Below are 24,548 nucleotides of genomic sequence, written 5' to 3'. Positions count from 1 at the left end.
AAACAAAAGCAAAACATATTTAAAGGACTTAGCTCTCATTGAGAGCTACCTAGCTTGGCTACATATCGGCACAGAGAAAAAAAAGGAAGTGAAACAAGTCCGGGCAGGTTCCTCCCCCCAGGCAATTGCCATCAAGCACGTGAAAGGAGACAATCAAATACAACCTCTTCACCCGGCCAAAATGATTAGGTACAATAGCAGTCTTAATTGTTAGTAGGAAAACATCAACAAACCCATTGTCCTGCCCCTGCATTATGCTGCCTCTTTTTACTCTCCTTTGTTTCACTGCTGGCTGATATTTTGAGATACAGAAAAGGGCAGTCTTGGGGTTAGGGAGAAACATTGGGGTTCCCGGCTCTTCCGTTGATGCTGTAAATTGTCAAAGAAGACTGGTTCCTTATTCAGCTCCCTACTTTTTCTCCAAAATCTGATGGATGAGTTGTAACTAAACAGCAGTTCTAGACAGTGGGTTGGGTTGGGCAGGGGAAAGGGGCTTTCAGCAACTATTTATCCATCAGTTCCCTATCCAGCATGTGGTTGTTAGTTAAGAGAGGGAATGCATATATTTATTTATGAATGAAGGGAAACCTTAAATACACCCAGAGAACAATCTAGTCTTGGGCTTCTTAACCTTTTTGTGCCATGGACCCCTTTGAGAACCTGGTGAAAGCTATGGACACTTCTCAGAAAAATGTATTTCAATGCATAAAATAAAACATATAGGATTTTACATAGTATTACAAAGGGAAATTATTGTGCTCAATTACGGTTATCGGAATATTAAAAAATAAATATATAATATATTAATGTAGGTAAAAATAAAATTCTAAGTTTTTTCCCCATCCAAATTCATGGACCCCCTGAAACCTATCCACAGATACCCAAGAGGCCCATGGTCCCCAGGTTCAGAACTCCTGATCTAATCCATGAATCTGGCAGCAAAATTTCAAGGAGTGTATGAGCCTGGTGGCAATGCTAAAATAATACTTCAAAGTAAGTCCTGTTAAACTTTGGTCTGAGTGGAGTTCTTGGTGCTCTCTGAGCCTGGTTGTTTTCTTGCAGACGTTTCATTGCCCGACTAGACAACGTCTTCAGTGGGAAGAAGGTCTGAGTATCAGATTCAACTGTTTCCCATCTATAGTGAAGCTCTATCTGGCAATCTAGGCCTGCTGTAATAGTTGAGGCTGTCCTGGGTGTCATAGAGAGGGACACAGCCAGACGTGCATTTCAGAATACTTATTAATCTGAAGAGTGGTTGCCTGCAAAATTGCTCCATACTAGGAAAAGTGGAAATAACATTAACAGTGCCTACGCAAAATGTACTCATGCATTTCTAATAATGGTTGTCTGTTCTCACATGATGGAGCAAAAGATTTAGTGAAATGGTTTTTTAGGAATAATATATATTCTGCGAAGAGTTAACTCCCCAGGGTTCCAAACTGCCCTTTGAATGTAAAATATGCCTAAAAACAGTGCAATGCTTGTTTTGGGGTTTATAGCTGAATAGTCTGGTCACACAATTTTATTAATTGTAAAACAAAATCCAGTAACTTGTTTATTAACATAAACAAGTTAAGTTGAGAAATGCTGATTGTGAGCAGTAACACCACTGCATTCCATAATCTTTAAAGTTTTATCTTCATTCATAGGGTCATGAGTGGAAGTTTGTTAATTAAAATTTCCCACCTCATAACTCATGTTGGGAAGGAAACTAGTACTGGAAAAGATATGCCTAAACTAGATCATATTATTACTGGGCATAGCATTCCAAATGTCTTAGCTTTCTGTTCTTTTAACATTCAGTTTTTAGCTCATATTTAAGACTATGTAAAGAAACAGTCTTTGAAAAGATGATTTCTTGAGCAGATCACATATAACTTGAAGAAGTTATTCACAGGGAGTAGTTATGTAGAGACCTGTGAGGAAGGAAACTGTGGAGGAAGAAGCAGAAACAGGACAGAAGCAAATATTGGTGCATTTCCTTAGGATTTGCTCCCATGTGGCATGAGTAAGAAGTTAATGTTTACTGCAAGGCGATACATTAAAAATTTGGATAAAGAATCTCTGTATTTCTCTAGAATCCCAGAAAAAAAAACTCAAAATACACTTTGTAAACCTGTGTGTGTGTGTGTGTGTGAAAAGTCAACACCTATGGAATGTGTTGTTTCATAAATAAATAAGAGCAAATAAAAGAATCCCCCCCTGCAGAATTTATAGAGGAGAATAATTTATTTGGCTGGGGAAAAGAAGCAACTTAATATTTATCTATTGAAGGCATTTACCACTGACTGTTTTGATCCATGAACGTAAAATATTATTACCCTGAGTCATCAGCTGAGATGCCTGACTTTTACTGCATTTAGATTTAAGATTTTCTGATAATGCAAAATGTTCCATGGATATTACTACAAAGAAATATAGCACTGTGATAGAAGAATGACCAGGAAAACATGTTAAGTAATTTATCATTTAGTGCAGTAGAACTCTTAGTATAGGAAAACTCTGCAATTTGCTATATTAAACTAGAGCGCCTGTCTGATTTTTTTTATTTGGAAATCCTGCTTTTTCTGGCTTCTTGACACTTGTATATACTGCATTTTCACATGAAAAAAAAATTGGAAAAACCATGACTCGTGAGGAGATTTTTCCATACCACGGATAGTGTTATTAAGGTTAACTTCTATGGGCACTCCCATTGCATGTAAGATTGTTGTATGCAACATTTGCTTTAGCATATGAGAAGTTCTCAGGGTTTAGGAGCTTACGGAAATGGCAGAGCTGACCAGTTTGGTCAGGGGAAGAATGATAAAGACTTTTTTAAAAGACGGGAAACCTTCTATGGGCTTTTTGCAGAAAGATGAAAAGACAGAACCAATGATTTATGGATTTGGGGATTAGAAAGGGTTAAAGAGGGAGGGGAAAGAGTAAGATGGCAATTACTTGATAGAATGGCAGAAGTAAAAAAAAAAATGTTCACTTCTTTTTTCCTTATTTTTCTTTTCATTTTTTATACTTTTATTGTATTGTAAAATTCTAACTTTTTAAAAAAGAAAAGATCTCATGTTTTAAGGATATATTCTGTATTCTATTATCGTTCCCCTAAATTAGTAGTTCTGACTTAGGCACTTTTTGATGCCCAGACCGTCAGTGGTGGCCACTTGCATGATGCATGGAAATACAGTAATAGTTACTATATATTTTACTTTGCTTTACTTTACTTTATTTATTCATTAGATTTATATCCCGCCTTTCCTCCAGGAGCTCAAGGAGGCATACCTCCAACAACCCTGTGAGGTAGGTCTGGCTGGAAGAGAGTGATGAGCTAAAAATAAGTCACGCAGTAAGTTTTCATGGCTGAGGGTGGACTTCAGCCTGGGTCTCCCTGGTCAGAGCCCAATCAGTGAACCGTTACACTACAGTTAAGCTTCTCAGGGCTGACGAGCTTCGCATTCAGTGCCAGCACAGAAGGCCGATCCATCGGGTTTACCATACGGGAACAAGGAACAGTTTGGGGGTTCCCACCTCCTGAACCACCAGTGAAGAATGTGACAGGCAGACGCAAGTTCTCGCTAGCATTGTCACTATCTGGCACATGATCTCGAACATCTGGATTAGAACCTCTGTTGTGGTAGACTCAACTCTCTTTATGTTGTCGGTGTTAAACATTATGTAGGTATATTTTTATACAAACCTTTTTTACTATGCACTTGAGACATTTTTTTCTCGCTTCTATATTTTAGCATTGGTTCAAATGTATATTTGTCATTCTGGTTACGACTTATTTAACATTTCTGTATCATGCTCTTTCTTCAAAAGCAGACAAAGCCTGGGGTAATCCGACCAACTACAGTAAAAGCAAAAATAATAGTAAAAGAAGAAGAGTCTGTCCAGCCAAACCCGTTCAACAGGTATTTGGAAGAAAGAAGTGATCTTCAGACTGAACAGGTAGAGTTTCCCTTTTCCTTCCTAATTCTGCATCATTTATCAGCATTTCCTTTCTGTGTGGAACTTCGTAGATGAGTTGGTCTAGGGCTTCTCTTAGCCAATGAAAAAATGCTGGTGGGCATTTAACAGTGGTGCAAATAACAGAACAGCACAGTTGTTTTTCTTAATATTTCTTCCTCATGGTTGTAGGGTTCATTTCTTTTGCACAGCACCCACCTACAGTAGTTCTCACAGCAACACTCTCAGTGCATGATGCAACGAGGGGTTTTGTTTATTGGCCGGCTTGTTGTAGAGCCTGGTCCTGATTTGGACTGCAAGGGAGTGACTGTCCCACAGTCACCCTGGCAGCTTCCGTGCCTAAGGGAGGAGATGGCTCTCCCCACTCCTAGTCCAGCACTTTAGCCACTACCCCATGCTGGCTCTCTGAATAACCTATGAGCATAATTTTGGAAAAAAGGAATTAAAAACACATGTCGCAAGATATTCCTCTTTCTGTCCTGTGGCTCTCCATGTCCTACTCCCCAGCATCATCTCGTAAGAATGAGGAGGCCTGTGTGAGCAGAAAACAAATGTTCTCCTTCCTTCTCCAACCTTCTCCTTCTCCGATCCAGAGGTCCTCTGACCATTTGGTCTGGCTTTCTGAAAGATCAGCAAGCTCAACCGCCAGGCTCTGTGATAATTATTTCTCAGAATAGCCAACTTCACAGGTTACTATGTGGATTATATACAAAGATATTCACGTGGGGTTAGGGTTGAAAAAGGAGGAAAATACTGTATGTAAGTGCAACTAGTAAATTAAGAAATAAATCTGGCAGTGTTGTTCAATAGAGGGCTGAACCAAAGGTTCTTTTTAAAAGGTATCAATCCACACCTGCAGACTGAAAATGCTTTTGGATACTAGAGCGTGGCTTATAAAGGTAACAATATTCAGAATAATCACAGCCAAACATAAATACCTCTATAGTTTGTGGTAGCCAAAATTACATAGGATGCAAAGGGACCTTAAAGAATAACAATTGATTATGATTTAAGCTTTCATTCCCTTCTTTATCAGATGCATAAAGTGTCCTGGAAAGCTGATGAAATAAGTAGATACTCACTAACAATGTCCAGAACTGCTGTCTTGAGATAGGCTTAATTTCACAGTTCTAGCTGAATCCCACTGAACCAATGCATTTAAAAACTCTGATCTGTGCTGCTCTGAGGCTGAATAAAAGAGAAGCCAAGGGATTAAATCTTTGCCTGTCAGAGATGCGTTGAACCCCAGCTTCCCAAAGGAGAACTTCTCTGCCCCTAAATCTCAACTCAAGATTAAGCAGCTGTAGGGGCTTGTTTCATCTCCCCTTCTCACAAGCAGTACTTGGGGTCAACTGACAGCTCTTCTGAAAACACAAAATGACACATTTTGGCTTCTCTAGCTGCAGAGATCTGCTCATTCCAGCCTCTATGTGTGGACCAAGATGGGTTTATTGTAAACTTGCAAGCCACATTGTGAACTGTTCAGTTGAAAGTGTAAATCTTCCAAGTAAATAAGAAAGAGTCTCATGAGAGAGTCAGTTGTTTCTGAGACAACCTGAAGACAAAATTATAGACAGACAGATTTGTATTTGTACACTGTCTTAAATAGTTCAGAGGTTGTAGGTGTCTGCATATACTGAGCCCACTAGGACTGCATCACTGAACTTCATAAAAATCCATACTAGTGTTACTGTTTGTCAAGTTCATCTCTACCACCATAGCACTTCCAACTCTCCTTTATATATACAAAATCACCATATTAGGAATTTCACTTTCCCATATTCCTGGGAGTGATGGATGGAAGGAAGGAAGGAAGGAAGGAAGGAAGGAAGGAAGGAAGGAAGGAAGGAAGGAAGGATTAGTGCAATGATTCTACTTTTTTGGGAAACATTGTTAAACATAACAGAATAGGAAATTATACAGGTAGTCCTTGACTTATGACTGCAATTGAGACTGGAACTTCCATCACTAAGTGAGTCATGCCCAATTTTATGATTTTTTTGCCATGGTCATTAAGCAAATCACCACAGCTGTTAAGTGAATCACATGGTTGTTAAGCGAATCTGGCTTCCCCCATTGACTTTGCTTGTCAGAAGCTGGCTGGGAAGGTTGCAAATGACGATCATGTGAATTTTGATCACGTGACCGCAGGGATGCTGTGACAGCTGTAAGTGTGAGGACCAATCGTAAGTCACTTTTTTCAGCACCGTCATAACTTTGAATGGTCACTAAACGAATGGTTATAAATCGAGGATTACCTGTACTATGGAAATTGTATTTCTACTGTCTACCTTAGAGTACATAATTGTTGGCTCATTAGTGTAATAAAGCTAGCTTCAGTGCCAAGACCAATGTTGAAGCACATGGGCTAAAAAATCAAAACACTCTTGTATCTGATTAATTCATGTAATACAAGTGTGTCTTACTTTTTGAAATATCCTGACTTTTACAACTTATATGGGAAATCTGATAGTGATTTTTGTCACACATTTTTGTCGCCATTTCATTACTATCTTGGATGACCTTGCAGCATTTTTAGGAAGGATTGCTTCTTTTCAGCCTAATTGAAATAGCCAGGTTTTATCTCAATTACTCAATTGAGTAACATACTTTTTTCCTCTTGCCTGTTGTAGCGCCTGCACTAACCAACCAAAGAGTGCACTCTGTTCTTTTCTACCACTAGAGAGCAAGATTTGCTGAGCAAAATGACCATAATGGCCTACCTAAGCCAGCTGAACAGAGACAGGCATTTTTAGTAGATTTTGAAATCTTCACCTTGAAGATTCATCCTTGAAGATTCTCCAAGGACTTCTCTCATTGTATTGTAAAATTACAATCAGTTTTAAAAATCAGTTTTATTTCAATTTAACTCTGGGGTAGCTTTTGCCATAGAACTGGCTTGGATCAGTTTCTATCAGTTAAGAGATAGGTGGCCTTGGGCAAACCATCTTAGACAAAACGAAAATGTCAAGCTTTGAAAGTTTCCACTCTGAAGGCTGATTCATGTATTCACCTGATGGGGATTATTTGTGCCTGGTCAGAAAACAGCTAGCATGAAATGTCAATAATGCACAGGCAGTTACAAAATGCTTTTTGTTGTATTCATTCTAACTTCATTTCTTGCAAAATATTTTATCTCATGTTGCCATTTCAGAAGAATAAAAATAAGTGCATAATAAACTGAAATCAGTTTCTGTAAAGTCCAGTATTTTGAAATGATAAATTACTGCAAACAACAATATAATTGGGATACGAGTTTTTCATCTTACTTTGGGGAAATTATTCTTAAATCACGGTGGCCTTCCTTTTGTGTAAATACAATATTGTATTATCCTTAAGAAACTTGTGATAAATTATTTTAAAACAACATTAATATGTCAATGAAGATTCCCAGTCATCCAGGTGGAATTATAGCGAGGGATTTTAGGAGCAAGACATCCCAAAGACAATCCCCACCTCCATCGCCCAATTAACAAGCCATTCAGGTGGAAGGACAATGCAGCCACCCTGGAAGACATATATGGGGTCCCCTCACCAGCCTTTGCCCAGACTGAAGAAGCTGCTTGGACAAGCAGCGAAACGTTTCAACCAAAAAGAAAGAAATCCAGTTGCCATGACTCAACCTACAGATAATAAAATTAATACGTAGATCTTAAATGCTCCTCTGTTTCCCAAATCAAATCCAATTAAATCAGAACAGAATAGTTTGTCTTAAATGTACAAAGCGAAATAGTTTTTTTTATTGTATGTATCTTGTTTAGTTTTTTAAAATGTATTAATTATTTTTTAAAAGAAAAAAAGGAGCAACTAAGCAAAAGCGAAAAGAAATAAAATGAAGATTGGTACAGAAATATACTGTATCTATAACTGGACAAAGGAATTATCATACTGCTAGCATTCAGTGTATTTTTGATTCGAAATTAAGCATAGAAAACATTACATTATATTTTAGTACATTAAATTGTTTTAACAATGTAAGTCAGAATTTAAATCTCTGAGCTAAGTGCCAAAATCTCCACTATTTGTTGTTTAAAAATACAAAAGAAAATAAAAAAGAGAAAGAAAAAAAGAAAATGTTACTAAAAAAAATTACAGATAAATATTAATTTTTAATTGCCCCTTTATTATATACCAATAAGCAAATTAATTTTTGAACAAGAGAAACATTAAACTAGGAAGACAGAAAAGTCAAAAAGATTAAAGTTCCTACAAATTTTGTTGCTATGGTTTTTCCAGTTGGCAGTGATTGCACTATCAGGTGATTTGGCTCCATTTTGGCTTTAAAAGGACTGTGATGGTATTCTTCTCAAAGGCCAGATTATTATTGCAAAAGATAAGAGGTGATCTCTTGTCCAGTTAAGAAGTCTGGAAGCAAATATCCTCTCCTGTTTAATACCCTAATTAATCCATTGTGCAGGAACAGCACCATCAGGGATAGATTCAATAAAAATAAATAAATAAACCAAATGTGAGGCAAATAAAGAGGTAAGATTAGGCTAGCTTCTTGTATGCATGCTTAGTGTTCCAAACTATTTGCAGATTTAACAGAAAAGCCTGGTTAGGAATGTGTCAGTCCATAGCTGGAGCATAGGCATCCTGAGGGACTGTCTTGTCCCCATTACATCGACCCATCCCACCTGATCATGCAGAGAGGGCATGTTGTGGTCCCCGTCCATAAGAGAATTGCACCTGGCAGGGTCCAGGATGCGGGCCTTCTCTGCAGCAGCTCCTGCCCTCTGGAATAACCTCCCCCCAGAGGTATGGCAGGCCCCATCTCTTGTGGCCTTCCGAAAACAACTGAAGACCTGGTTTTGCCAGCTCGCTTGGGGCGGAAGGGGAAGTAGTCACTCCTGGGGGTGGCTGTCGCCCTAAAATGGCCTTAGATATAGAGTGGCATTAAAACTGTCAACGCCATCTGGATTTTATTCTATCTTTTTACTCTTTATTTATATTTGTATTTGTTATTTATTTATGTATTGTTATATTTTAATGTTTTATTCTTATTGTGAATCGCCCAGAGTCCCCCTTGGGGGGAGATGGGTGGTGGCAAAATCTGATAAATAAATAAGTAGGCTAAATTTCCATTGTCAGCACATTCCTCCCCTGTACAGATGGTCATCTTCCAAGTTATTCTCCTCCCCAGCAATGCTCTCTGTCTGACAGAAAATAGAAAGATAAGAATGTTAGTATATTTATGGATAAATGCATAAAAATGCATATGATCAGTTTAGAGATGTGTTGGTTGGAGATACTGAAATACATGTACCTTTGTACGCAGGTGGTGTCTAGTTGTTGAGATCCTAAATGATCTGTAGTGAATGTTAGATGGATTATATAATACAATATAGGTCATAGATCTAAAACTTAATGTATCAAAGATCAGTCTTTGGTATTTGACAAAGAAAAATTGAGTTGGCAACTTGAAATTATATATAAGTGGCCAAAAAACTAGAGCAAGTAGGGCAATTTGCATATTTTGAAAGAATGCTTACTAAAGATGGGGAAATGGATGAAGAAATTTAAGCTATGTGGTTGCTAGTAGAAATGTAGTGGAGTGGTACTCTCTGTGGATTGCTGTGAGGAATGAATGTTTGATGAAAGAAACAAAATGGCTGAGTATACCTGTGTCATGAGCACTGATGGCGAGCAGGAGGGGGCCCCTGTCCAGGGGGGAAAATGCATGCGTAGTAGTGAGGAGTTGAGCAGCCATTCAAAGAGACACAGATCAGACCCGCCTTGACTTTTGGGGTTTATCTGTCTGGGTTTTTCCCACGCTTCCTCAGTTTGTTAGGATTTTCTGTCTAATGTAGCAGTAATAAAACACTAGAGACCTATTCCTTGTCTCAGCGTGGTTCCTGGCTGTTAGGACAAACTGTGTGGTTCTGACTACACTATCACATGGAAGTACTGTAAGAGTCTGGTAGAGAATTGTAACAGATAAATGAGTGGAAATGGCTTACTTAAGAAGTATGTATGGTAAAACAGGAAAAGGGACTCAGGAATAAATGGCTGCAGAATGAATGAGGACTGAATATAAAAGTGAGTAACTGTTATGAAGGAAGTATCTTAAGGTAATTTGGTCATATAGAGAGAATGAATGAGGATTGATTTGCAGAATAAATATATGGAAGAAGAGTGCATTGGTGGAGAGAAAGGGGGAAATTGTGATAGTTATGGCTGGATGCAGTTGATGATAGCCTCAAAAACAGAAAGGTAACAAGTTTAAAGCATAAATGGCAATGTATGAATTGGTGTAAAGACGTGATGGAAGCAACGATGCTTTGCAAGGATTGAAAGGTATGGAGAGGCAAGTTGCATTTCTGTTACCACATTTTAAAAACTTTGTTGGCTTACCAAACAAATTATGACTTTACTCTCTTTCTGCAATTTGTATAATGTTGCCTACCCTAAAACTGAACAGCATGGTGGTTATGTAGGTATATATGAATTATACAGTGTGTGCAAAACATTTCATTTGGTACATTTAGCCTGCATGCTGTCATCTTGGACTTTTTTTTCAAGAGGATTAAAGGAATGCTAGAACACTGGTATTGAATTTATTAATTTGAGAGGACAGCAGTTACTGGCTTGCACAATGTTTTGTAGCCTTAGGCCTTACAACAAGAAATATGTCCCGAGCTTTACAGATTGCTGAAACATATGTCTAATTTTACTGAGTAAATTTTTTGTCAGCTTATTCCTGTAGGCTCCATGGTAGATGTTCTGCAGAAAGATAGAATGTTGTTGACGCTGTGTCGTTATGAAATTTTGACTAGGAAAAAAAGAGAGAGAGAATGAGAGAGGGAGAGAGAGAGATAAATCAGTTTTCCCCCTGTGGTTAATGCATACTTCATTAGGCAGGCAGCATGTTTCTGGAGAATGCAGCTCTTCATTAGCAGATTTTGTTATGACTTTTTCCAGTACATCAATTTTGTCCATTTTAGTTCCATCTATAGTGTCATTGCTCATCAGGCATAGTGCCAGTGTGTCAGAACTTGATTTCCTGGCATGACTATTTCTGTAACTTTCTTGTATGCTCTTTAGTGTTCTTTGTGGACATTTGAAGTTAGCTTTTGAATGCCTGCATACCTGTTATCTGCTTTTTTTGTTGTTGAAAAAAGCAGATAGTATTTACCGTCATAATGGATTCTGGCACTGGCAGGGGGTTGGGCCAGAAGATCTCCAAGGTACTTTCCAATCCTTACATTCAATGATTCTGCTTTATGCAGCACTCTGGCAGGAAATAAGTGTACACTTTATGACATCTGCATGTCCAGACAGGAGAACAGCCTCAGTTTAGTCTTCTTGTTTTCATCAGCCTTTTAAGTGGATTTTCTCATAGAAAGTGTTTCAGAAGTTTCCACTGGGTAACCATTGGAATCCATTATCACTTTCCCTGTCAAATATTTGCTCCAAATGTTTCTTCTTCCAGTAAAACATCTCACATTCTACCAGAAGGAAGGTGTTTTAGTAATATTTGGAAAAAAAAATGCTATTTTTGGAAACCCAAATGGTGCTCTATGCCTAAAATAGTGTCTGCCGTTTTGGTGCATATTTGTGAAATCATGATCTTTTGGACCATGCTTGATTTCTGGAGAACTAATTGATTACGTCTCAGTATTTTGATGCTCCATGAATCATGGCCAGTAGAGACTAACTCTCTCAGTAGCAGGAGCTTCCAGGCATCCTTTTAATTACTGATGGGATGAAGCACATATGAGAAAGTAGGAGCCCAGCAGAAGACATTTTCAATTCAGAAACAGAGAAGATCATAGTGCAAATGCTGCATTGGTAGTAGATTTCTTTTGTATAATTAGTTTTAGAGTATTTTTCTTTTCGTTTTGGAGCAAAGACATATAGCAATAGACTTGATCAAACAACCTCTTTGGTAAATGGATTTACAACAAAAGGGATTGAACCTAAAAGAAAGCAGGACAACTATGTTTTTTTTCCTCTCTCTCTCTCATCAACATCACTAGACTTTACTTTTCCTAGCCAGAAAAGTGTAGTGATATTTAGTAGTAGAAATTATAGGGTCCAAATACTGCTTTCAAGCAACTGGAGGTGTTTTTTTTTTCCTGTTCAATTGTGTCTGATTCTTGGAGACTGCCTGGACAAGTCCCTGCAGTTTTCTTGGCAAGGTTTTTTGGAAGTGGTTTGCCATTACCTCCTTCCTAGGGCTGAGAGAAAGTGACTGGCCCAAGGTCACTCAGCTGGCTTTCTACCTAAGGTGGGACAAGAACCCATGGTCTCCCGGTTTCTAGCCTGGTGCCTTAGCCACTACACCAAAGCTGGAGGTTAACTTAAAATGGATTCTTTCTACTCAATATTTCAGCAGAATTTCTCTCTACTGCATCCATCGTTAAAAAGGACCCCCTATTCTCCTCCAAGCTTTTTGTATAGTTATCATGTTCTTTCTTGTCTCTCTTGTCCCTTGTCTTTCTTGTCCCTCTTCTCATTTCTAACAGCATTTATAGCGCTGTTCAGGCTTTTTTTGTGTCATGCCATGGAATGAGAAAGGATTTCTCATTCATGCATGTAATTCTTAGATTTCTTGCTTACCTGTCCTGGATACCTAATCCTAGAAGACTCACATAAATATATTTGTGAAAAGTTTAGTTCAGCATAGTTTATCTGGAAAAATCAAACTCTGGGGCTGCCCAGCATTTCATTTAGAGAGCATTTTTGCATACTGCCAAATCAGTAAGGATTCCTGGCCATTTATGGTAGTAAACACAAACACAACAAACCCAATAAAATGCAAACGCGAATATGCAAATAACCAGATCAGTGATAAAAAGAACATAAAAATAGGGGTAACAATAATAAATGTCTACCTCATCCAACAGCAATGCCCTAGGCACTGAGTCTCCAGACTATGAATATTATACTGATAATATGAAATGTGTGCTTTAGATCTTATTCCAGATGGTGGAATTACTGAGTTGCTTATGTTTGGCAGTGACTTTGCCAGTTCTGAGCAGCTATGTTATGAGGAATTTCCATTAATATTCTTCCTGTATATAAATCCCCATTAAAGTATGATTTATTTATTTATAATTTAGATTTATATGGCTGCCCAACTCAACATTGACTCTGGGTGGCATACAGTTAAAATCAATATAATACCTTCACTACAGACAAAATAAATTTAACATACACCTAAACATAATAGGGAGAGCAACATACCATAGTTGAGGCAAAGCTATCCCAGAACTTTGGAGAGGGATAGGAAACCAGTTTTTAAAATATCATCTAAGGCTTGCAAGGTTGAAGCAGTCTGAACTTCCAGGGAGATGTTATTCCAGAAGGAAAGTGCTGTAACAGAAAAGGTGTGCTCCCTTGGCCCCATCAGATGACATTCTTTAATGGAGGGTACATGAAGCATGCATGCTCTGCTGGATTTTATGGGGCAAGCAGAAATTATGCAAAAATGGAGATCTCTGATAGCCATACCATGAAGGGCTTTGTAGATGATAATTGGTACCTTGAATTGCACCAAGAAGCTCACTGGTAACCATTACAGCTTGAGCAGCAGGGGCATGCTAAAGCACACCCTTAATTGCTTATGCTGCTGCAATCTGAACCAGCGGTAGCTCCTGAGTAGTCTTCAAGGGCAGCCCTATTTAGAGCCATTGCAGTAATCCACTTGTGAGGTGACCAAAGCATGAGTGACTATGAGAAAAGATGTCCAACCCAGGAAATAGCACAATTTGGATACCAGATGATTCTTTGTGAAGGCTTTCCTGGCCAAGTTGCCACCTGCTCACTGAACAGGAGCTCTGAGTCCAGGAGTACCCTCAAATTGCATACTAGTTCTGAATGGAGAAGTGCTACCCCATTCAGAACCAAAGCTGAACAATCACTGGCATCAGAAAAATCATGCACCCATAGCCATCCAGTCTTGTTGTGGTGAGTTTAACTGTGTCCTCCCAGGCCTAAACAACCTCCAGGATTGGGATATGACCTCAATAGCCTTGTTTGGTCAACCAAGGGTTATGATGTATAGTTGAGTTCTGTTAACAGACTGATAGTACCTAATCCCATGTCAGCAGATGACTTTGCCCAAGGGTTTTATGTAGATGTTAAGCAGACGAGCTGAGAGCATTGACCCCTGAGGCATCTCACAACCCAGTGACTTCAAGCGAGACTTCTTGTCACCTAACTGACCACAGAGAAAGAAAAACCACCCCAGCACCATCATCCCTACTCCCAAACTCCATAGCTGATCTAGATGTATATTGCGAGTGATAGTATTGAAAGCTGCTGAGATATCAAGAAAAATCAGGAGAGCTGCACCACCCCTGCCCCAGGTCCACCAGAGGCCATCAACAAGTATAATCAATTCCATACTATGCCTTGGCCTGAAACCCAATTGAAATGAGCCCAGATAATTCATTTCTTCCAGGTCCTCTGGAACTGTGGTTTGACCACATTCTCCACATTTTCTGGATGAAAATTGTCCAAATCACTGAATCCAATGATGGCTTCTTGAGGGCAGGTGGGTGCACCATTGCCTCCTTCAAGGCAAGTGGAACCATTCTCTATCTCAAGGATGAATTTACTATTGCATGGATTTAACTATGTGTCACCTCCCAGGAGACCAGGAGGGACATGGATTAAATTAGCAGGTGACTGGACAATGTGTCTTGTCCACTGCCTCAAGAGTCACAGCGTCAAACACTTACCATATAAGAAAACAAAGCCATGCCTTGGCCAAGTCAACAGGACCTTACAGTGGATCTGAGCAACTTTATCCATTAGATGCCTAGAGTAGTCTTCATAACAGAAGACTACTATAGATATTCTTGTGACTCCTTTGCAGCAGAGAGTGGGTCACTTTAAACAGGGCTAGTGGTTGGTTATCTCTGGAGGCACTATAAGTGGAAAAATAACTACATTTTCCCACTCTTATTCCCATGATATAATCCCTAATATGAGCTCTTACCCATGCTTGGTTGGGCTTGTTCTTCATTTTCTCCAGCAGTGCTCTAGGAAGTCTCTCTTGTCTTCTCTCCTGAAGCATCTCAGAAAACCAAGGAGCAAGACGCTGTACTTTATAGCCAGATTTTTTTGCCCAACAGCAGCAACCATGTGTGTAGATTACAGTCTTAACTTCAATATGTGCATGTTTGGGGGGTGAGAAAATAATAGTTCATGTGAGTCAAAAGGCTGGGAAAACAGATGAGGCAAGAAATTGATACACACTAGCAGAAGAAATCAACCCAGGCAGTTCTTATACTTTCCTTTTTTAAACTGGAGAAAGTAAAATAGACTCAGAAGGTTTAAGGTTAAGATCAGATTTGTTGACTAGATTCCCTGTAAAATCTCTTAGAAAGCTTCAAAATTCAAGCTGCCAAGGTGGGATGAGACAAGAATTCTGATAGATTGGAAAACAGCCCCACACCAAAACCCCACAAACCTTCAGGATCACAAATCACAAAGGAGAAGTATTGCAATTTGAGTCTAGCTTTCAAATGAGCTAAAATAAAATTGGTTTGGCTACCCAAGGAGGGTGACATAGGTATCAATGTCATGCATGGGGGGCCCTCAGAGTCCCAAAGTGCATGTTGTTTCTTTTCAGTTTCTCTTCTGTTTCAGGAAAAGTTAAGGCTTTTTCTTTGGGTGCTTTGCCACTGAAAGGAAAAGTAATGTCCTTTTTTCCATCCATGTTGGCCCTTGCTGGCAGAGAACTTGATGTGGAAGGAGGGGCAGAATTGTTTTTTTTGGCACATAAGGATGCCCAGCATGCACAGTTCCAAGAACTCCAACCTGCTTTCTGCACAAATACACCATCTTTCATAAGAATGGCATTTTCCTGATAACGTTATCAATAAGTCCTCAGATAACCGTTCAATATGAGGATATTAGGAGCAGATCGCACTGGCCTTTAATTTTCAATTTGCCAAATATTTTTCATGTTATGCCATTATTAGGCCATCATGGCTACTTCAGCTGCCTTATAATGTTCTTGACATTTCCATTCTTTGCAGACAACCCATCCAATAGTGCCGATTCCTGAAAACGAAGCACTCAGTTCTAACGAGGTAAACCACTGTCCAGTTCTGAAAACATGCAATGTAATGAATGAATATTAGTTCGAATGTTCTTTTATTGGTGGAGTAGCTAAGGGAAAAAGGCTCTGCCTGGCAAAGTCCCCTTTATTCAATAAAGCAATACATTCATTTACACAAGTTAAATTTGTTAATCTGTCATTTTTAAAAAAAATCATCAGCTGCTTGCATCACTTGCACAAAGTACATTAGTTTTTGTTGTTGATCAACATTTCAAGGGATCGTTTAGACTTTATTTGATCCTGGACTAATTGATAGATTCTTCTTTCAGTCCATAGTAACTTGTCTTCAAATCCATACTACAGTTCCAACAAAAACTAACATACTTAATGCATGTGATGCAAGCAGGTGCTTTTCTTGACCACTCCTCAAAACCATGCTAAGAAGTGATTTGCTTGCGCTCACACACTACCCTTTTAACATATGATTTCTTTTCAGCTTTCTTCTGTCAGAATAAAAGACAAACTACCCTACCATGAAGATCTAAGTGAAGGAAATTTCCTAGACAATGAAAGTCCATACCAAAGAGGTCACTGTCCGCTCAGGGAAGACCCAAGAAATAGTTCTGCAAAACTCAGCTAAGGTATAGCCACAATGATCTGACTTGTGTGTACAGTGTTGCAACTACTTCTTGTGGCCCAGGAGTAGTTCCCAGGCTTCTGGAATCACTGTGCCTTAAATATCAGCTGCAATGGAGAAAGAATCTCCGTATTTGTGAGCTTCCTAAATGCATCCAGTTGACTACTGTGTAACGCAGCAAGCTGGACAATGTGGCCCAATCCAGTGATAAATGTTAAGAAAGGTATTGTTTTTATTTTCTAAAAATGCTTGGGATCTTTTGGAGGCCTGCTCAAATTAAAGCGGGTGCTGGAGGTTGGCATTTTGCTTTTTAACATTTTAGCTTTCCTTTTTTAATATTAAGATAATATTAAATATTACTTGAGTATTATACATATGTCATGTTTTAAATGCTGTTAATCCAGTAAAATAGGTAATGTGGAGGGTGCAAAGAGAGATGTCCATGAACACCTTAGAACTCCTAGATACTACATTGGTGAACTGTAATTCTATAACAATTCACAACTAGGTTGTATAAGAATAGCATCTGTGTCCATGTTGCATCCTGTCACGGTGCTTACTATGTTCAACTTTCACTAATAGACTGTCTCATCATAAACTTGTTTCACACATCATGCTAAGCACTGATTTGTTTTAACTGCAGTTTGGACAATTTGTGAGAAACAAGCTAGAATCAGTTGTTGGATGAACAAAATATTCTTGTGTCCCTGGGCCAATCTGTGGCTTATTTTATCTTCTTTTTAGCTATTCTTGCCTTATACCCTAATCCTAAACACTTTTCATTTTATTGAGCAGCATGTATTTACTTAGTTTTGCCTTTTTAATAGAAAGACAGATACTATGAGATGTTCTGTCTGGGAGCTAAAGCAGGTATTATACTTCCTTTTTTAGTCTAATCACTACTTTTATTTCAGTTACACTCAAACAGTTTAATACATTACCTTGCAGCTTAAAAATATTTCATGCATGTATTACCATGTATTAAATAATACCACATTTTCCTTCATATTCATTAGATATAGAACTTCCAATTCCACAAAAGGCCTAACTATGTGTCTTTTAAGACTTGAAGAGGCTTTTTCTTGTGTGCATTTTTTAAAAAACTGAACCATTACAAATTCAAAACACCCTAGTCTGTATTCAAAAGAGTTGTTCTGCATGCACAGCAGGCTGCCTCACTCATTTTGGAAGTGTTTAGGGGGCATCTCTACATTGCACTCTTAAGCTACTCCTGTCCTTTGTTCATGCTGACTTGGCTCTAAGCTAGTTTAAGAAAATCCTGTCCAGACTGAGATACTTTAGCAGCAGCTTGCAAATTATTCATTCCAGACTTCAGACTACCATGTTTCCCATGGGACAATTACCCAGCTGCTGTGTCCTCCCAGTTTCTGGTCTAGGGAAACAATGGTCAATCACTTTTCTTCATGAGGGCAGGTTTTATTGGAGATATATATTTATATTTATATATCTCTGGGTGAATATATATGTAGACGTATACATGCATGTGTGTGTGCATGCACACACACAGACACATATGCAAAGTTACATTCAATGTACTGTATATATGCAAAGTCAAAACGTCAAAAGGCACTTACATTACATATATTATGCAAGTATGACAACCAGGTTTAAAATAAAAATTCCTTTCTTGCAGTTGGTCCCTGTTGTCTTCCTGAGATAAATTTAAGAACAGTGCTGCAATAGCATAGCAATTAGAGCACTTGCCTTGCCTAGAGAATGTTGCTGGTCTGAAACCTGGCAACTTTTTAAAAATTACTATTTATTTTCCCTGAGCTACCAATGTTTATACTGTTGTTTTTCTAAATACCCCCTCACACTCCAGCGACTGGAGAAATGATTAAACAGTGCTCAGGTCAACTTATTATTATTTTTTTTAAAAAAGGACAAGGGCCAAGTTAGGCAGCTCAGGGAAAGAAAAAGAGTACCGCATCTTAAAAAACAACAGTAGCAACAAAAGCAGCAGTGCTCTTCTTAAAGAGGAAACAGGAAAGCAGTTCTTCAAAAGGGTAGCAGAAAAATATGCCTGGAAATTGCTTTGTGCCTAGTGAGGGGTGAGTGTGAGGTGACATCATCTATTCCTGCCATCTAAAGCTGGCTGCTGGCCTGTACCAGCAGTGGGACAAGCTGAAAGTAACAATAAGTGTCAGAGCTGGTTTCAAGCTCAAGACGCTTCCAGAATGACCAAAAGAGCCCATTTTGAATATAAATCAGCTCTTTCCAATTTCAAACAGAGCAATGGCTTGAATTCATGATGGTTTTTGCACCACTACTTTCCCGCCCCAAAGATTCATCTTTTATTTACTTCACTGTAGGAAACGGATCTGCAGAATGGCAAGATTGGTAGAAAACTCTTGTAATGTATAATAACATCGAGAGTGTACACAGAAAACCTGAGTCATCTTTGCAACAGCCCTGGCAAGCCAACCGCTGTAACTGATTAAAAAAAACAAACCAAGTCTGGATTAAAAATGAGAAAAAGGGACATCTCTATGGCTGAAACAGCCTGATTGCATTACAGATAGGAGGGTAATCCAGCTGAGAATGCCTGCTTGTTCTCCATATTAGTTACAGTCTATGCTAAAGCATTTTAGAGAAGATACACATCACAAGCAAAATAACCATTTGTCATAGCAGCAAAATAAAGAAGGTAAATATGATAGGAAAAAGACATTTAGATCGGACATGAACAATAAAACCAGGCAAATAAAACTAATCTGAATGGCCTGGATGTTTCCTAGGATCTTTTTTTTTACAAGAGGGAAAAATCTTCTGGTCATTCTGACTTGAGCCCTGGAAGGATGCAGGGATGATTCTGTCCCTTAAATTTTAGAGAGCCGGCAGGAGAATAAAAGGTGAAATGTTCCTTTTTGTAGCCTGGCCCCAGTCCATATAAGATTTTAAAGTAATCAGAAGTATTATGTTGGCCCATGTTCAGAAAAGATCTGGTAGCCAATATTGTTTATGTGGTACAATTAGCATGCTGTGTAAAATGGGTTAGGATGAAGATATAAGGCTGCTTATAGACTGTGGTATTTCACCACCATGCCATTCAGATTATTTTCTGGTACTTTAAATGGTTCTATGTAACAAATTTGGCTGCTGAGGGTTCCTTTTGAAATGAAAATTTCAGATACATGGCATCTTGAATACTGTGGGATTTCCATCTGAATAAATGAGGCAGGAAAGAATCGTGTGACTGGAGCAGACATTTGCTGTGTTCTGAGGCATATCACTTCTGAATAAAGATTGTGTTCAAATTACTTTCAAAGGTATCAGGTAGTTAGATCTACCTTCAAATGTCAGTCTGGTGCAATGAATTTCTTTCGGATCACAAAAATGTTATATAGAGTATTTACAGAAATGTTTGTCCATAATACCTGAACTGCAAATATTTAAACTGTAGTAATGGGAGATTTGCTTTCTTTGTGGTTCACATGAATGTGTACCTATTTTTCTTTTTTAGACCTAATTTAGAATATGCAGAGAATTACTTATCAGTCTGGCACAATGCTGACACACAGTCCATGCTGAAGTAAGCAGAAGTGTTTCAACTTAACACTGCTTCTCTGTGTATACTAAATATAAACTCTTGATAGCATATGTCAAGCAAGCTCAGAAATATGGCAGCCCCCAAATCAGATGTGGATTGACCGAGGAAAATATTTATATACCATCTCCCAAACTGGTGACTGGGTGTTTAATGTACTGTATGTAGTGAAGAAAATGGTTTTGAAAAAATCACGTAACATTTTCAAAAGAAATAAAATGAAACTATATATTGTACAAAGCATTTCTTGTGTGTTCTTACGCCTATGGATTACTGGTTAGAAGCACTGGCCAGCAATTCCCCTATTTGAGCTTAGTTATCCAGGAGTTACCATTGTTGTAAGAGCCAACTGAGACACTGTGTACCCAGCGTCTTCTATACGTGTTCACAGATGTCCAGCATTTGGTGAGGTAAGTGATGCGGTGGTTGCCCTCTCTCGGTGCCTGGGGGCTGTAGCGGTCTGGATGGGGAACAACAGGCTTCAGCTGAACCCTGGTAAGATGGAGTGGCTGTGGGTGGATGGCTCCTCTGTATCTGGGAAGTTATCATCTTTAGTTCTGGACAGGGTTGCACTGCCCCATTCAGAACCAGTGCGTAACTTGGGGGTCCTCCTGGACTCAGAACTCCTGCTCAAAGAATAGGTGGCAGTTGTGGCCAGAAGGGCCTTTGCGCAACTCCATGTTGTGCGCCAGTTACACCCTTTCCTGGATCGAGAGGCCCTCCGAACAGTCACTCATGCCCTGGTCATCTCCCACATAGACTATTGCAATGTGCTCTACATGGGGCTACCCTTGAAGAGTATCCGAAAGCTTCAGCTGGTCCAGAATGCAGCCACGTGAGCAGTTATTGGTGCCTCAAGATTGGCACATGTGACACCACTGCTGCGCGAGCTGCACTGCGTTCCAGTTTGCTTCCGGGTCCAATTCAAGGTGTTGGTTATGACCTTTAAAGCCCTACATGGCATGGGGCCAGGTTACCTGAGGGACTGCCTCATCCCCATCACATCGACCAGTCCCTCCCAGTCATGCAGAGAGGGCATGCTGTGAACCCCGCCGGTAAGGGAATTCCATCTGGCGGGGTCCAGGAGGTGGGCCTTCTCTGCAGTGGCACCTGCCCTCTGGAACATTCTGCCCCCGGAGGTGAGACAGGCCCCTTCACTCCTGGCCTTCTGGAAGAACTTGAAAACCTGGTTCTGCCGCCTCACCTGGGGTGGGAGGGGCACCAGTTCTTCTTGGGGGTGGCTAGTATCATAGATCTTGGATTTTGCCTCTTGGATTTTATATCTATTTTATGTTTATTTACTGGTTGTTATATTGTAATTTATATGCTTTTAATTTTGATTTTATTGTAAACTGCCCAGAGTCCCCCTTTTGGGAGAGAGGGGCGGTAATTGAAAAATAAATAAAATAAAATAAATAAATTTTCTTCTTTCTTGCAAGGATCATTTTTCCTGACAGTATCCAAAAACTCATTCCTCTGTATCATGGGCATAACAATTTAGGACCTCTTCCAAAGCCTCATTCAGGCATTCTCCTTCAATGAACACATGAGGAAGACTCAAGTGCTGAATAATCCCTTCCCTAGTAGGACACCCATTGCCCCTCCTTCCAATCCATACTTCGGGAGAAACATGCAAAAAGAGCACATAGGCTCTCCTTCAGATATGGAGCCCCACAACCAGAGAACATAGGGAACCAGATGTGCCACATTCCAGTGGGTAGACAGCAAGGTGTGGGACAGGGACAGACAGGGATATGTCACAACCCTATTCTTACACCACTCATATTTGTGTAATGGGTACACATGAATAAGAATATTACTTGAATAATTACTTCAGTATTACTATTTCAACAATGGATATTTAACACGAAGGTTTACCATAAACAGAATATTTGGAAAAGGACTGCATTAGAACTAAAGATGAAGCTTTTCCTAGTCTTCAGGCTACAGAATGAATCTCCAGAATGGGGGGAGTGGGAGAAATGTGCCCTTTTGTCCAAATCTAACACAGGGAGGAGAGCCTAGCTGCATTTCTTTCATTATCAAGCCAGTTCTATATAGCAGTCAGGTGTCAAGTTCTTCTACTATTGCTTGACATAATACCATCTAGGAAGCCTGTATCACTTCATTTCATAGGCTAAATCAAGTAAGAAAGTGGGCTACTAGAAATAAACCATCCTATAATGAGGCATAATCCTGTATTTGTCTAATGGAGGATGTGAAAATCAGTGGCAATGAATTATATGTGATCTCTTGATGGAATTCCATTACTGACAAATCATGAGTCACAAGTCCATGAATGTGGAGTTGGATCTGATCTGGCAACTAAATCCAGTGCTCTGCTTGCCCAGACTGGCCAGATCATGTACTGGGATGGGGTTTGAGAATGGGGCTTAAGGAGGGAAACTCATCCTTTACATAATCAACAATGGTTCCTCATCTCTTCCAGCATGGAAATATGAAGATCCTTTTGGTGCAACAGCATGTGCTCCATCTATAGTTCCTGCAAGTGCAGATATCACACTCTTGTCCCTTTGAACAAAGAAAAAATTGGGGGACAGCTTAAGTAAACTCCTAGAAAAAAAAGGGGGTTTGAAGGGGCGGGAGCAAGGACCTTGCTTGAGGCTTCGCTGCCCAACATGCTAGATTAGACATGATCATCAGCCCAAGATCTGGAGTGTGTCACATTGGGGAAAGCTGGATTAACTTAGTTTAGGGATATTGTTTCATGCAACATACAAAAAGTGAAGATGCTGGAAGTATGTGTATATTGGAGATTATTGTACATTTCTGTACTACCAAGTTGCAAATGTTTATTCTTTACCATTGGAGAACACAGTAAGAACAGGTGATCTTATGGTACTTTTTTAAAACAATAAAGCTTCCATGCAAAATAACGTGATGTCCATTTGACCTGCCTTTAGCATGCTTATATTCTCCTAGTCCTTGTTTTGTAATGACTTATATTTTCTGCTAATATATTGGGAATAGCTTATTTAGGAGAGAAAGTTCTGACGATGTGGTGATATGAAGTTTCAAAATAGTATGAAACCTGACAGAAGTTTTTCTTTTTTTAAAAAAAGCATGGAAATGTCAACTGTTCTGTGCAGCTACTGTTTAAAAAGACACCTTCTAACAGAAAGAGAACAACTCTGTCATGCAACTATATTTAGAATATTCTGCTCACTGCAACTTAAGAAGACTTTTGTAGAACTGGAAAAGAACATTGAAAAGGAACAATGTTCCTCAGAACAATGAAGCAATTTCCTTGCAAAGGAAGATCACAGTGTTTGGCTCTATTTTAGTTTAATAGGATGCTGATTTGATAGAGCTATAATGTGATAACGCAGGAGTGAGGAACCACTGGTCTTCCAGATGCTACTTAAAATCAGTAGTCAAGGATGATGGGTGTTGTACTCTAATAATATTGGCAGAGTCACAAATTTCTTGCCCTTGTAATAAAACATAAGTAGGAAAATGTGGGTTGATTAAAGAAAGATTCTGTTTTCTTCTTCCCTCTCTGTAAAGTAGTGTACCTATTGTAACAGTTGCCTATTCTAAAACACCTCATGAGCAGGAATTCAAAGATATCTGATTTATTAAAGAATAGTATGCAGGATCACAGAGAAAGCTGAGAATGATAAAAGTGCACCAAATGCAAACTAAAAACCCTCGGTGCAAATGAAATCCCTCCCCCCGTAGAATCTTCCCAAGTTCACAATCCCAGGTGCTCCTAACGGTTTCTGATGGTCTGCGGGAAAAGGCCTTGAACAGATAACATAACCCAAACACATTCCATTGTAATGAACACAGATACAGAGCTTGGCACAAGGTTTCACAGCAGCTCCCTCCCAAACAGAAACGCGCATCAGCGCCATGGCATGTGAAACGTTATGATGTATAAACTACATTGAAACAGTGAACATGACATACTGCCCCCCCAAAAGAAAGAAAACACTAAGCAGCAAGGGCAGGGTGGGTAAGCAAAGGGTAAACAAGGTGGAAATGGCGAACTAAATCAGGAGTGTTAACATGGTGGGCAGACACCCATTCAGGATGAGGAAAGTGTTTCCATCGGACCAGATACTGGAGGGTGCCTCGAAGCTTGCGAGAATCAACAACCTCCTTGACCTCAAAGTGCTGTTGGCTGTCAATCATGATCAGAGCAGGAGGAGGAGGTTGGGGATGCCAGCGGGAGGAGTGGTAGCTAGGCTTGAGCAAGCTGCAATGGAAAACAGGGTGCAAGCGTTTCAAATTGTGAGGCAGGTCCAATTTAACAGTAACTGGATTGATAAGACCAACAATAGGGAAAGGACCAATGAACTTGGGAGCAAGTTTTTTAGAGGGTTGTGGTGACTTGATAA

General features: G+C 39.4%; 1 protein-coding gene across 5 annotated transcripts in view; it reads left to right on the top strand.

The window, feature by feature from the left end:
• MLIP (muscular LMNA interacting protein) overlaps nucleotides 1-20,361 on the top strand; it is a 66,247-nt gene extending 45,886 nt beyond the window's left edge. For 2 of the 5 annotated variants that reach the window (XM_063313715.1, XM_063313679.1), the window contains 4 exons: nucleotides 3,235-3,294; nucleotides 3,820-3,945; nucleotides 15,957-16,010; nucleotides 16,476-17,139. In XM_063313715.1, the coding sequence (XP_063169785.1) occupies nucleotides 3,235-3,294; nucleotides 3,820-3,945; nucleotides 15,957-16,010; nucleotides 16,476-16,619 (384 nt within the window). In that variant the 3' untranslated portion in view covers nucleotides 16,620-17,139. Of the gene's footprint in view, nucleotides 1-3,234; nucleotides 3,295-3,819; nucleotides 3,946-15,956; nucleotides 16,150-16,475; nucleotides 17,140-20,100 lie in introns of those variants that run through there. The other 3 variants (XM_063313706.1, XM_063313688.1, XM_063313698.1) reach the window with 3 other exon arrangements.
• Nucleotides 20,362-24,548: the final 4,187 nt, after the last annotated feature.

This window comes from Candoia aspera, chromosome 1, assembly GCF_035149785.1.
Source record: "Candoia aspera isolate rCanAsp1 chromosome 1, rCanAsp1.hap2, whole genome shotgun sequence".
Classification (NCBI taxonomy): domain Eukaryota; kingdom Metazoa; phylum Chordata; class Lepidosauria; order Squamata; family Boidae; genus Candoia; species Candoia aspera.
Note: the sequence above shows the minus strand (reverse complement) of the source record. Positions and strands in the feature narration are given on the sequence as shown.